The 12,567-nt window shown below is 36.8% G+C and overlaps 1 protein-coding gene across 1 annotated transcript in view; it reads right to left on the reverse strand.

Annotated features, from left to right (window-relative positions):
* Positions 1–12,567, reverse strand: part of LOC123566139 (ras GTPase-activating-like protein IQGAP1) — a 179,966-nt gene that overhangs the window by 87,547 nt on the left and 79,852 nt on the right. Inside the window, 5 exon segments of the mRNA XM_053549182.1 lie at positions 4,765–4,848; positions 6,788–6,958; positions 8,354–8,515; positions 9,085–9,233; positions 11,980–12,070. Coding sequence (XP_053405157.1) covers positions 4,765–4,848; positions 6,788–6,958; positions 8,354–8,515; positions 9,085–9,233; positions 11,980–12,070 — 657 coding nt within the window.

Below are 12,567 nucleotides of genomic sequence, written 5' to 3' on the forward strand. Positions count from 1 at the left end.
CCCGTGGTTTTTGGGCAAGAAGTTTTTTTTATAAAACAATAAACCATTGACCTAGTGGTGGGGCCTATTTGACCCCAGGGAAAAAATTGAACACTTTGGTAGGGACCCCTAGATTTTGTACATACCAAATATCAAAGCCCAGGCCCTATGGTTTTGGACAGTCAGAAACCATTTAATTGTTCCTGGCTAATGTGACCTTGACCTTTGACTAATGACCTCAAAATCATAGGGGGTCATCTGCGGTCATGGCAACCCCAACTATCAAATTTCCCATACGGGCCCCAAAAGGTCTTGGTTGTTTCCCGGAAACCATTTTACTGTTTCCCGGTCACGTGACCCCTTTACTTTTGCTATGACCTCAAAATCAATAGGGGTCACCTTTTGGGCGGCAACCTCTCATCAAAATTTCGTGACCCTAAGCCAAGGTTTTGAGTTTTCATCCCGGAAAAAACCCTTTTATTTCAGGGTCACGGACCTTTACCTTTTCATCTGCCCCAAAAAAATAGGGGTCATCTGCGGTCATTATCAACCCCCTATCAAATTTCATGATCCAGGCCCAATGTTCTTTAGTTTCATCCGGAAACCCTTTTACTATCAGGGGCACTGTGACCTTGACCTTTGACATACAGATCCAAAATCAATGGGGGATCTACGCTGATGACCAACCTCCCTATCAACTTTCAGATCCAGGCCCAAACGTTTTTGAGTTATCATCCGGGAAAAGGATAGGGCTAATTCCCACCGACTGACAGCCGACCTACCCACCGACTCTGAAAAAAATATCCCCTCCTTTTTTAAAGGGGGGGATAAAAGGGATGGCAAACCGAAGATAAAGAAACGGAGTGGGATGTTTTTCAAATCGGTCTTTTTAAAAAAAGTTTTAAAATGAAATTTTTTTACATCAAAGAGAAATTATAACTTTAAAAAGTGAGTTCTTATTGAAGTACAACATAAGTGAAATGAAATATCCGGGGCCCAAACCCCGGGCCCTTTTTGGGAATCTGGGGGAAAATTCCAAAACTCAGCTTCTGTAAAGACACATTCGGTCCGCGGGAGAGATTCTTTAAAAAAATGAATGTTTAGCAGAGGGTTATTTTGTGTAAATACTTTGAACATTGTATTTTATAATTCCGTCAAGAATGAGGAAATAAAAATATCTGCCCTGATCGGTACTCTCGGTGTTTGGGTTTTTTGACTAGTTACGACACGGTGTCCTCAAAGCCTCGGTAATTTTATCCTTACAAGTATTTTCTGGAAAAAAATCGAAATTTTTAAAAAAAGGTAACGATCACAATAACATGAATAACTGTCTTTTATTGTATGGGGAAAAACGCACTGACCGGTAACTCGTTTTAATGCAGACATGTTTTTTCTTTAAAATTTTTACGTTTTTCAAAATTGTAATATTGGGAAAGCGGTGGGGGGGGCGCCGATTCAGGTTTTCGTTCGGACGATTGATTACAAAATTTTCCCGGGGCCCCGGTAACGCATATATTGACTTCTATCAACTGAACCAGAAATTTGTTTTTAAAAAAAACAATTAAACCCCAAAGGGCAGGCACACAAAAAGAACTACAACTTGAAGATTTTTTATTCCCGCCAATTTTTTGAACCTAAAATTTTAAAGTACTACTTACTGATTTTTGAAATATTTCGTCTATCAAGGAATTTCTTTTTGTAAGCCACATTTTCCCCCCCGATTGTTCTAAAACAAAAAACAAAAAATTTTACCAAGTAATACAAATTTAAAGATTACATGTGCAATGGGTTTTACTTAGATAATAAGACTGGTAAATTTCTGCGATGAAATTGTTTTTTAGCTGAACCTTTTTTCTTATTTTTTAAATTTTACAAAGAAAAAATTTTAATTATCAACTATACAAAGCAAAAACTGTATACGGGTTAAAATTTCCCGGAGGTTTAATTTTCGCTATATTTGCAGTCAATTAACAGCACGAAATTTAAAACCGCGATTTTTTTTACGGAAAAATAAGATTTCACCCAAAAAAGACCACTCCATTACAAACTTTACTCATCAGCGTTATTGACTTTGTTTTTTGTTACTTTACATTCTGTGCATTAAATTGCAATGTAGTGTCAGTGTGTGCGGGAGGTACTTTCACCACCTTCAGTGATAGCTCTAGTTATATATAAATTTAATAGTATTTCGAAGAAAGAAATCTGAAAAATTCTGAATTTTATGATACTAATAAAAGATCAACTATAATCTTTAACCGAGATAAAACTGTGAACAACAAAACTGACACGAAGCGTCACCCTAACTGCCGACAATTACTGGCCATTTCATCTATAAAGTTTAACAAAGGAGGATCACATCATTTGTTATCGGTCTGAATTGAGAAGTTGATATCATTTTGGAAAATGCCATTCGGAGATATTGAAAATTGCTTTCTATTAATTCATAAAAATGTTTAAATATGAAAAAGGAAACATCAAATAGAACAATATTTTATTGGTTTTATTTTCAAGAAAACAAAAATCGATAATTCACTGAGACTGATTCTGCTCTCCGCAAAGGAGGTGTCGATGTAAATCCTACTTTTGTGTTCAATCTACCTGAACATTTGCGTATTTATCATTATTTGCATGTCTAGGAAGAGTGACCGCCCTTTCTTTGTTTACAACCAAGGTTTATAATTCGTGGTCCAAGTAGTTTCCGCCAAATTAAGACACCATGATTTCAAAACTCTTAAAACAAGAGATCACAGAGTGATCTTGGCGCCCACCAATGTGCCATTTTTGAGTGTTCCAAATTTCAAGACTTACTGACTAGCTCAAGGTCAAATTTCATTTCACAACATTGTGCAATGGTCCAAATTCGAAAGCTGTAGTCGGAGTAATGTGAAAGTAGGTCACTAGATCAATTTCAAGGACAAAGTTCTTTGTACACAAAACTTTGCATGTGCAACAAGTTTGAAGGCTGTAGTTTGAGAAATTTGGAAGTAGGTCACTAGGTCAATCTTAAGGTCAAAGTTTATTTCAGTACACAAAACTATGCAAGTGGTCCATTTGAAGGCTGTAGCTTGAGAAATGTGAAAGTTGGTCAATAGGTCAAAATCAAGGTCAAATTACACTTCAGAACACAAATCTATGCATGTGGTCCAAATTTAAAGCCTGTACCTTCAAAAATGTGAAAGTAGGTCAATGTCAAGGTCAAAGTTTGTTTCGTTACACAATCTTATGCATGTGGTCTAAATTTGAAGCCTGTAGCTACAGAAATGTGAAAGTAGGTCACTAGGTCAATCTTAAGGTCAAAGTTCATTTCGGTACACAAAACTATGCAAGTTGTCCAAATTTGAAGGCTGTAGCTTGAGAAATGTGAAAGTAGGTCACTAGGTCAAAATCAAGGTCAAATTTTATTTCGGAACACAGAACTATGCTTGTGGTCCAAATCTGAAGCCTGTACCTTCAAAAATGTGAAAGTAGGTCACTAGGTCAATGTAAAGGTCAATGTTTGTTTCGGTATACAAAACTATGCATGTGGTCCAAATTTGAAGGCTGTAGCTTGAGAAATGTGAAAGTAGGTCACTAGGTCAAAATCAAGGTCAAATTTCATTTCAGAACATGAAACTATGCATGCGGTCCAAATCTGAAGCCTGTACCTTCAAAAATGTGAAAGTAGGTCACTAGGTCAATGTCAAGGACAAAGTTTTTTTCAGTGCACAAAACTATGCACGTGGTCCAAATTTGAAGGCTTTAGCTACAGAAATGTGAAAGTAGGTCACTAGGTCAAAATCAAGGTCAACTCATGTCAAGGTTCATCTTGCCACTCAAAACCATACATGTGGTCCAAATCTGAATGTTGTAGGTTATTGACAAGAAGATTTTAAAAGCTTTTCCCTATACAAGTCTATATGAACCATGTGACCCCCAGGGCGGGGCCATATTTGACCCTAAGGGGATAATTTGAACAAACTTGGTAGAGAACCACTACATTAAAAATGCCAAAGCCCTAGTCTTTGTGGTTTGGACCAGAACATTTTCAAAGTTTTTCCCTATATAAGTCTATGTAAACCATGTGACCCCCGGGCGGGGTCATATTTGACCCTAGGGGGATAATTTGAACAATCTTAGCAGAAGACCACTAAATGATGTCACAAACAAAATATCAAAGCCCTAGGCCCTGTGGTTTTGAACAAGAGGTTTTTCAAAGTTTTTCCCTATACAAGTCTATATAAACCATGTGACCCCCGGGGCGGGGCCATATTAGACCCAAGGGAAAAAATTTGAATCATCTTGGTAGAGGACCACTAGATGATGCTTCATACCAAATATCAAAGCCCTAGGCTCTGTGGTTTTGGACAAGAATATTTTCAAAGTTTTTCCCTATATAAATCTATGTAAATTATAGAAAAAAACAAAGGGCCATAACTCATTCAAAAATTGTTGAACCAGTCTGATTTTCAGGGGGACACAACTAGGGTACCAATACATCAATCTGACAAAGTTTGGTCAAAATCCCCCTGGTAGTTTCTGAGGAGATGCGATAACGAGAAATTGTTAACGGAAGGACGGACGGAATGACGGACGGACGGAAGGACGACGGACCACGGACGCAGAGTGATTTGAATAGCCCACCATCTGATGATGGTGGGCTAAAAACGCGAACATTTGGCACCGTGAATAACCCACTATACAGTATCATGAACTGCTTGTAAATTCTCGGCAACAACATCAAATAAGCTTACCTAAGAATAAAGTCATTTTCAACAAAAACACAAGTTCCAGTATTCAGTTACTTACTTTCAAACTAGAATCGGTGTTATCGGCTAAATATGCCATACGTTCTTTGTAAGCTTTCTTCTGTCTTGCTCCTCTGAAGAATGCCTGAAACATTTTGATATACAATGTACTATATTGTACAATCTTATATTTTAGCATGATTAAAATTCTGCTTAAATTAAGAGAATAACTAATGTGTGTATCCATAGGAAACTGTTGCCTCCACTCCTGTCACTGCATGCATAATTTGGACGATGGTAAGGGCCATAACACTCTTAGGTCAAATACTTTTAGAGATATGCACAACACAAATTCATACAGAATGACAGCAAGTGCAAATGTAAGTGCCCCAACCCCCAAAACATGGGGTTGTGGGCACTGGGCACAAAAAACAAGGTCAAGCAAGCAAATTCGATGAATTGGAATCCCCCCACCCCCCCCCTCGAAAGGGTCAGAGTTGAGGAACGGCAAAAAAATATATCCAGCAAAAAGTTAAGAATCAAATTAAAAGAAAACGAATGGTTTGTTTGGGTGGGGTGAGGATACAACAGTTTACATGTTGATTATAAGGGGGGTGACCAAGGTAAGGTGGTGACCAGGTGTAGGTACACAACATCACATGTTTATAATAAATGTTCATGGAAAAGAATGGAAGAAGTTTAATGAAATTCTTCCAATTGGTTGGTTTGTTATGTACAGATCTGTGGATTTTTAAACAATTAAAGGGTAATAACTATATGGAAAATTGACCAATCGAAAAAAAACTTGAAGGGCATCGTCGCAGTATCTTGGTTCATGTCTACTTCAAGTTTGATGAAGTTCTACCTGCTAGTTACTGAGAAATGGCTGCAGACGGACATTTTTCATTAAATCAAGGGCAATAACTCTGAGGGAAATTGACCTATCAAAAAAAAAACATGACGGGCATCAGCGCAGTATCTTGGTTCATGTCTATTTCAAATTTGATGAAATTCTACCTGTTAGTTACTGAGCAATGGCTGCAGACGGACATTTTTTATTAAATCAAGGGCAATAACTCTGAGGGAAATTGACCAATCAAAAAAAAAACTTGACGGGCATCATCGCAGTATGTTGGTTCATGTTTATTTCAAGTTTCATGAAGTTCTACCAAGTAGTTACTGAGAAATGGCTGCGGACGGATTGACGGACGGAATGACGGACAGACAACGCCATTTCAATACCCACCTCCCGATTTCATCGGCGGGGGATAATTGTGTGGTAATTTTCCCTTAAGCCATCAATTTTTCCCATTACAGTTTTTAAAATCTGAGTTTTAGCATGGACTCTGTTTTGGAAAATAATAAGCTAAAGATGCATGCATAGGTTGCAGACGTCACCATTTAGCCATCATTGTCTAGTTATTGAAACAAAGTAAATAGCTATCAGATTTTAGGCTTTCAGATAGAATGAAATCAGTATAAAAATCTCAATGCTAACTATAAGGCCCCTTATGCTTTGTTTGTTTTGTTTAATGCTTTCAACAGTATTTCAGTTATGAAAGCAAGAGCAAGAGTTAAGCAGCCTAAATCCCTCAAATGGTATTTTTTATCGGGAATTCATGTATGAAGTTTCTTAAGTTGTGACGAGTAATATAGTAACTGAGAAATAATCTTGCTGAATGTCTATACACTACTGTAATGGTATCCCAGTAACTCTAGTAAACTTTCATTATGGCGTGCTTAAAACCAGACTAATGAATTTATTTATTTATTTATTTGGGTTTTACAGTGCACCAACACAGTATAGGTTATATGGCGCCAAGCAGGACTACAAATTTTGGTTTCACATCTCATTTACATCGAAATAAAAACATGAGGTATGGAATCAAAATTTGCATACCTGCTGGAATCACAGAGTTACAGCAAAACCAAGTGTTATGACCCTATTAGTCACCTCTTAAGATCATACAAGGGTAAGGCAGTGGTTCCAATTCTTTTCATACATAGATCATCCCAGAACCACATGGGGCTAATGAAACAATATATCCTGATAACAAACAAAACGAAAAAAAGAACAACCATACCTGAATTTTGACAACACTTGGCTCCTGTTCTTTAAGGTAAGTTACACGATTTCGGAATTTCTTCCTAGTTAGGTAACCACGTGTTAAAGCTTGAACCTTGATGATAAAGTCCTCATTTGCTTCAAATAACATTTCACGATTACGTGCATCAGTAACCTCAGAAATTGCTCCCTAGCAATAAGAAACAATGCATAAATTAAATAAAATATTTTTATTACTTTAGTTAAAGTATACTGAAATATCTGCCGTCTTTCAACATGAATCATTTTAGTGAATTAATATTTCATTGATAGCTCACATTTAAAGATAGTTAAAGATATATCAGACTCAAATTCATATCCAACAAGAGCTGTCTCCATAGGATGACACATGCCCCCGATGGCACTTTGAATGAACAGTTATGGCCGATGTTAGAGTTTAGGACCTTTGACCTACGGACCTGGGTCTTGCGCGCAACACGTCGTCTTACTGTGGTACACATTCATGCCCAATAATTTTAAAATCCATGCATGAATGACAAAGATATGGAGCAGACATGCCCATCAATGCACTATCATGAAATATGACCTTTAACGTCTAAGTGTGATCTTGACCTTTGAGCTACGGACCTGGGTCTTGCATGCGACACGTCGTCTTACTGTGGTACACATTCATGCCAAGTTATTTGAAAATCCATCCATGGATGACAAAGATATGGACCAGACACAAATGCACATCATGAAAAATGACCTTTAACGTCTAAGTGTGACCTTGATCTTTGAGCTACGGACCTGGGTCTTGCGCACGACACGTCGTCTTACTGTGGTACACATTCATGCCAAGTTATTTGAAAATCCATCCATCGATGACAAAGATGTGGACCGGACACGAATGCACATCATGAAAAATGACCTTTAACGTCTAAGTGTGACCTTGACCTTTGAGCTACGGACCTGGGTCTTTCGCGCGACACGTCGTCTTACTGTGGTACACATTCATGCCAAGTTATTTGAAAATCCATCCATCGATGACAAAGATATGGACCGGACACGAAAATTGCGGACACACCAACAGACCGACAGACGGTTCAAAAACTATATGCCTCCCTTCGGGGGCATAAAAATGTGAACAATAACTTCATGGTATCTATGTAAACATAATATTAGCATGTCTGTGTGTATAAACCATACTGTGTGTTATGTTTAAAACAGTACACACCTAATGCATGTATAGCTAAACACAGTATAAATGTGTACTACAACTAAGAATACTGGCAGTCTTTTTTCAACACGACTATTACACAAGAGTCAACTGTGAATGTAGCTCTACAGTCTGTTTATATATTTTTATATTTTGTAAAATTAAATTGTGTTGATGAAAATGTAACTGTACCAGCTAAACTTTATGTAGGTTAGTGGCATATTCAATAAAACTGCAAAACAAAGCTATGATGTCTGTCGAGGTGTCAATTTATTCCTCAGTGCATGTGTGTGGTGTGGCTAAATATCTGCAGTTACATATTTTATTAGGCAAGTAAAAAAAAAAAGACTATTCAACAATATGATATAGATCAATTTTTGGAAATACCTGTATTTCTTCTTTGGTTAATAGGGAATGGTCTTTAATTACATCATCAGTTCTACACCACAGATAATCCTGGGACTGAGTGTTGTAGAAGAATTTTGTACCGTCCTTGGTACGATTCATCATCCACCCAGTCCCACACTCTCCCTTTGCTTGCTTCTCTTCCTGTTTTACAAATAAAGTAAAAAATGTATTCTACCTTTCTTTAAAAATGTTTCTATTATGCAACAACTGGCTTGCACAATTAGAAAATAGAATCAAAATAAAAGTGAAAGTAATTTTGGTAGAACTATTTTTTGTAATCTATACTTCCCAGGGGCTGTGAAATCTGATTTTGACTTGCTTGTCTGTTTTTGTCAATTACTATTTTGTACTTGTCCGTATGATAATTATATAGTAAATTCTGGTCAAATTTCACTTGTCTGTACATGCTTTGGGACAACCTGGGCAATACGGACAATTGAATTTGCCGCCCCTGCTTCCTGGAACAATTTGAACTAGTGTGCCTTGGTATTTATATGTTTGAATATATCATCAGTATATACATAAACAAGACTTATTTTGTCAAGATGATATCACAGAAAAAATTATTTATTTTGACTCGCAAATAAAGATTTCACATTTTTCTTATTATTAGATATCCTGCATTTATTCTTTTCTTATGAATTTAACAACTGACAGTTATAATTGCAAAATAACAGTGTTGACTACTTAGAGCTGTTTGCAATACTTACTTTTAATTTATGTAGCTCCTCTAGGTATGCATGAGCACAGTCTGTTCTGACATTTTGTATTCCTACGCCAGGTAGGCCAAGGCCACTAGTCAAGGCCTCATGATCATCTGCATCCACTGCATTATTTATTGTTGCCACACCACAAGACACTAATAAATACAGAAATACAGGTTACTTATGTGAGCAGGTTATGATTAGAGAGTGTTAGAAGATATGGCTAAATTGTTTTAGGTTTGTAAGAAAAATTCACAGAAAATATATAGCGCAACACCACTTGCTTGAGTAAAAGCACCTCGAGCACCAGAGCCGTTTCGAGAATTTTGGATCCCTCAAATTGCTGAGTAATTTGAGCTTTTTCGCTCATCCCTTGCAACTTCCACCAATCAGTGTTTTTACCTTTAAGTAGCCAAATTTCTAAAACGGACTGGTCTATCATTCAATTTGGGCAGTACCACTTATCATCCAAAGGGGTGCTCACTAAAAATTAACTGACTGAATAGCCAACATGAAAAGCGGAATCCCTAAAGTAACGATAGAAATATAATTTTTCACCTTTCACTGACAAGCATATTATGTCTTACTTAGATTACATGCATCCAACATTTTCATGTTTTTGCTGACTTGACCTGTGTATACAACCTAACAAGAGGACCATGATGGTCCTGAATCACTCACCTGTCCCCACATGACCCAGTTTTGAACTGAGTATGACGTCGTTTTTTTCTATTATTTGACCTAGTGACCTAGTATTTGAGCTCATGTGACCCAGTTTCGAACTTGACCTAGATATCGAGATAAAAATTCTGACCAAGTTTCATGAAGATCCATTGAAAAATATGGCCTCTAGAGAGGTCACAAGGTTTTTCTATTATCTGACCTAATGACCTAGTTTTTGAAGGCACTTGACCCAGTTTCGAACTTGACCTAGATATCATCAAGGTGAACATTCTGACCAATTTTCATGAAGATCTCATGAAAAGTATGGCCTCTAGAGAGGTCACAAGGTTTTTCTATTTTTAGACTTAATGACCTAGTTTTTGACCACACGTCATCCACTTTCGAACTTGATCAAGATATCATCAAGGTGAACATTCTGACTAATTTTCATGAAGATCCATTGAAAAATAAGGCCTCTAGAAAGGTCACAAGGTTTTTCTATTTTTAGACCTAATGACCTAGTTTTTGACCGCATGTGACCCACTTTCGAACTTGACCTAGATATCATCAAGATGAACATTCAGACCAACTTTCATGAAGATCCATGGAAAAATATGGCCTCTAGAGAGGTCACAAGGTTTTTCTATTTTTAGACCTAATGACCTAGTTTTGGACCACACGTGACCCAGTTTCGAATCTGACCTAGATATCATCAAGATGAACATTCTGACTAATTTTCATGAATATCCATTTAAAAATATGGCCTCTAGGGAGGTCACAAGGTTTTTCTATTTTTAGACCTACTGACCTAGTTTTTGACCGCACGTGACTCACTTTCAAACATGGCCTAGATATCATAGATGAACATTCTGACCAATTTTCATGAAGATCCGTTGAAAAATATGGCCTCTAGGGAGGTCACAAAGTTTTTCTATTTTTAGACCTAATGACCTAGTTTTTGAACGCACGTGACCCACTTTCAAACATGGCTTAGATATCATAGATGAACATTCTGACCAATTTTCATGAAGATCCATTGAAAAATATGGCCTCTAGAGAGGTCACAAGGTTTTTCTATTTTTAGACCTATTGACCTAGTTTTGGATCACATGTGACCCAGTTTCGAACTTGACCTAGATATCATCAAGATGAACATTCTGACCAATTTTCATGAAGATCCATTGAAAAATATGGCCTCTAGAGAGGTCACAAGGTTTTTCTATTTTTAGACCTACTGACCTAGTTTTGGATAGCACGTGACCCAGTTTCGAACCTGACCTAGATATCATCAAGATGAACATTCAGACCAACTTTCATACAGATCCCATGAAAAATATGGCCTCTAGAGAGGTCACAAGGTTTTTCTATTATTTGACCTACTGACCTAGTTTTTGACGGCATGTGACCCAGTTTCGAACTTGACCTAGATATCATCAAGTTGAACATTCTAACTTTCATGAAGATCCATTGAAAAATATGGCCTCTAGAGAGGTCACAAGGTTTTTCTATTTTTAGACCTACTGACCAAGTTTTTGACTACAGTTGACCCAGTTTCAAACTTGACCTAGATATCAAGATGAACATTCTGACCAACTTTCATAAATTCCCATAAAAAAATGTGACCTCTAGAGTGGTCACAAGCAAAAGTTTACGCACGGACGACGGACGCTGCGCAATCACAAAAGCTCACACTGTCACTTGTGACATGTGAGCTAAAAATGGACTATAGAATAAAATTCCTCACTTAAAGATTTCACATCTTTAGAACCAACTAAATACAAAACTATTTGTCTCAAATTTTCACTATTTCATGCATTATTGGAGAATGGTTTTACAGCATGATCTTATTTGACAACACTGACACTTTCTGTTTCCTTTTATAAATGAGTAAAGTATCACAGACCGACATTTATGGTTTTAGAAGCACTACCAACTGCAGATTGAAGCAAAATTTCTCAAACTTTAACAACAAACATGTGCCCAATGTTTACTCATGCCTTAATTTATGGCTCTGTGATAAAACTATAACATTCAATTAGACTGTAGCTCAAGTATATATATATACATATGTTGGAGGTAGTAGGTAGACCAAAGACAGGTTTAAACATCTACAAACTGGTTACTGCAGTGATCTTACCTGTAGTCCTGCTTCTACAGAGAGCACTAACTTTACAATTTATAACTTTCTTGTTCAATGATATTTTTCAGTATTTTCTGTTTTTACATACAAACACTTACGTTCTACTCCCTCTTTGGCATCTTTGTTGCCCTTGTCAATTGAAGCTTGAATCTCGTCTACCCATAGTTCAGCGCTGTCATCTCCATGTTTCTACAAAAGACACCATGTATGTTATATGTTTGCATTCAGTTACATCTTTATATTTCATCTATATTAGCATGTGTAAAAGTGTTTCCCATTCAGACAAGTTGATTTGTTTAAACACAATAATTTTTTTTACAACTCTTCAACTTTTAAAAGTGAAGGAAGACCCCCAGCATGTGTGGTCATGCATGTAGAACCATTCACTTTTAATGGCTTCATTACATCAAAGAATTCTACATCACTTGCTAGGTTTCAAACACTCAGCAGTGATGGCAAATTAAAAGGCACAAATTCTTTATTTAATCAGACATATGAAAGGGAGATTATCAGTTATACAAAACTAAATAAAATTGTGAAATATAGTTAAATTTCTAAGAAAAATATAATCACAGGTATGAGATTTAGTGAAGTTAACTTATGTGCAAATAACATTTCTACAGCATGGTTTAAGCATTCAGGGCCTTTTAATTATTGAACAATGTCCATTTGAATAACCCTACTAA

The sequence above is a fragment of the Mercenaria mercenaria genome, chromosome 8 (assembly GCF_021730395.1).
Source record: "Mercenaria mercenaria strain notata chromosome 8, MADL_Memer_1, whole genome shotgun sequence".
Lineage (NCBI taxonomy): Eukaryota > Metazoa > Mollusca > Bivalvia > Venerida > Veneridae > Mercenaria > Mercenaria mercenaria.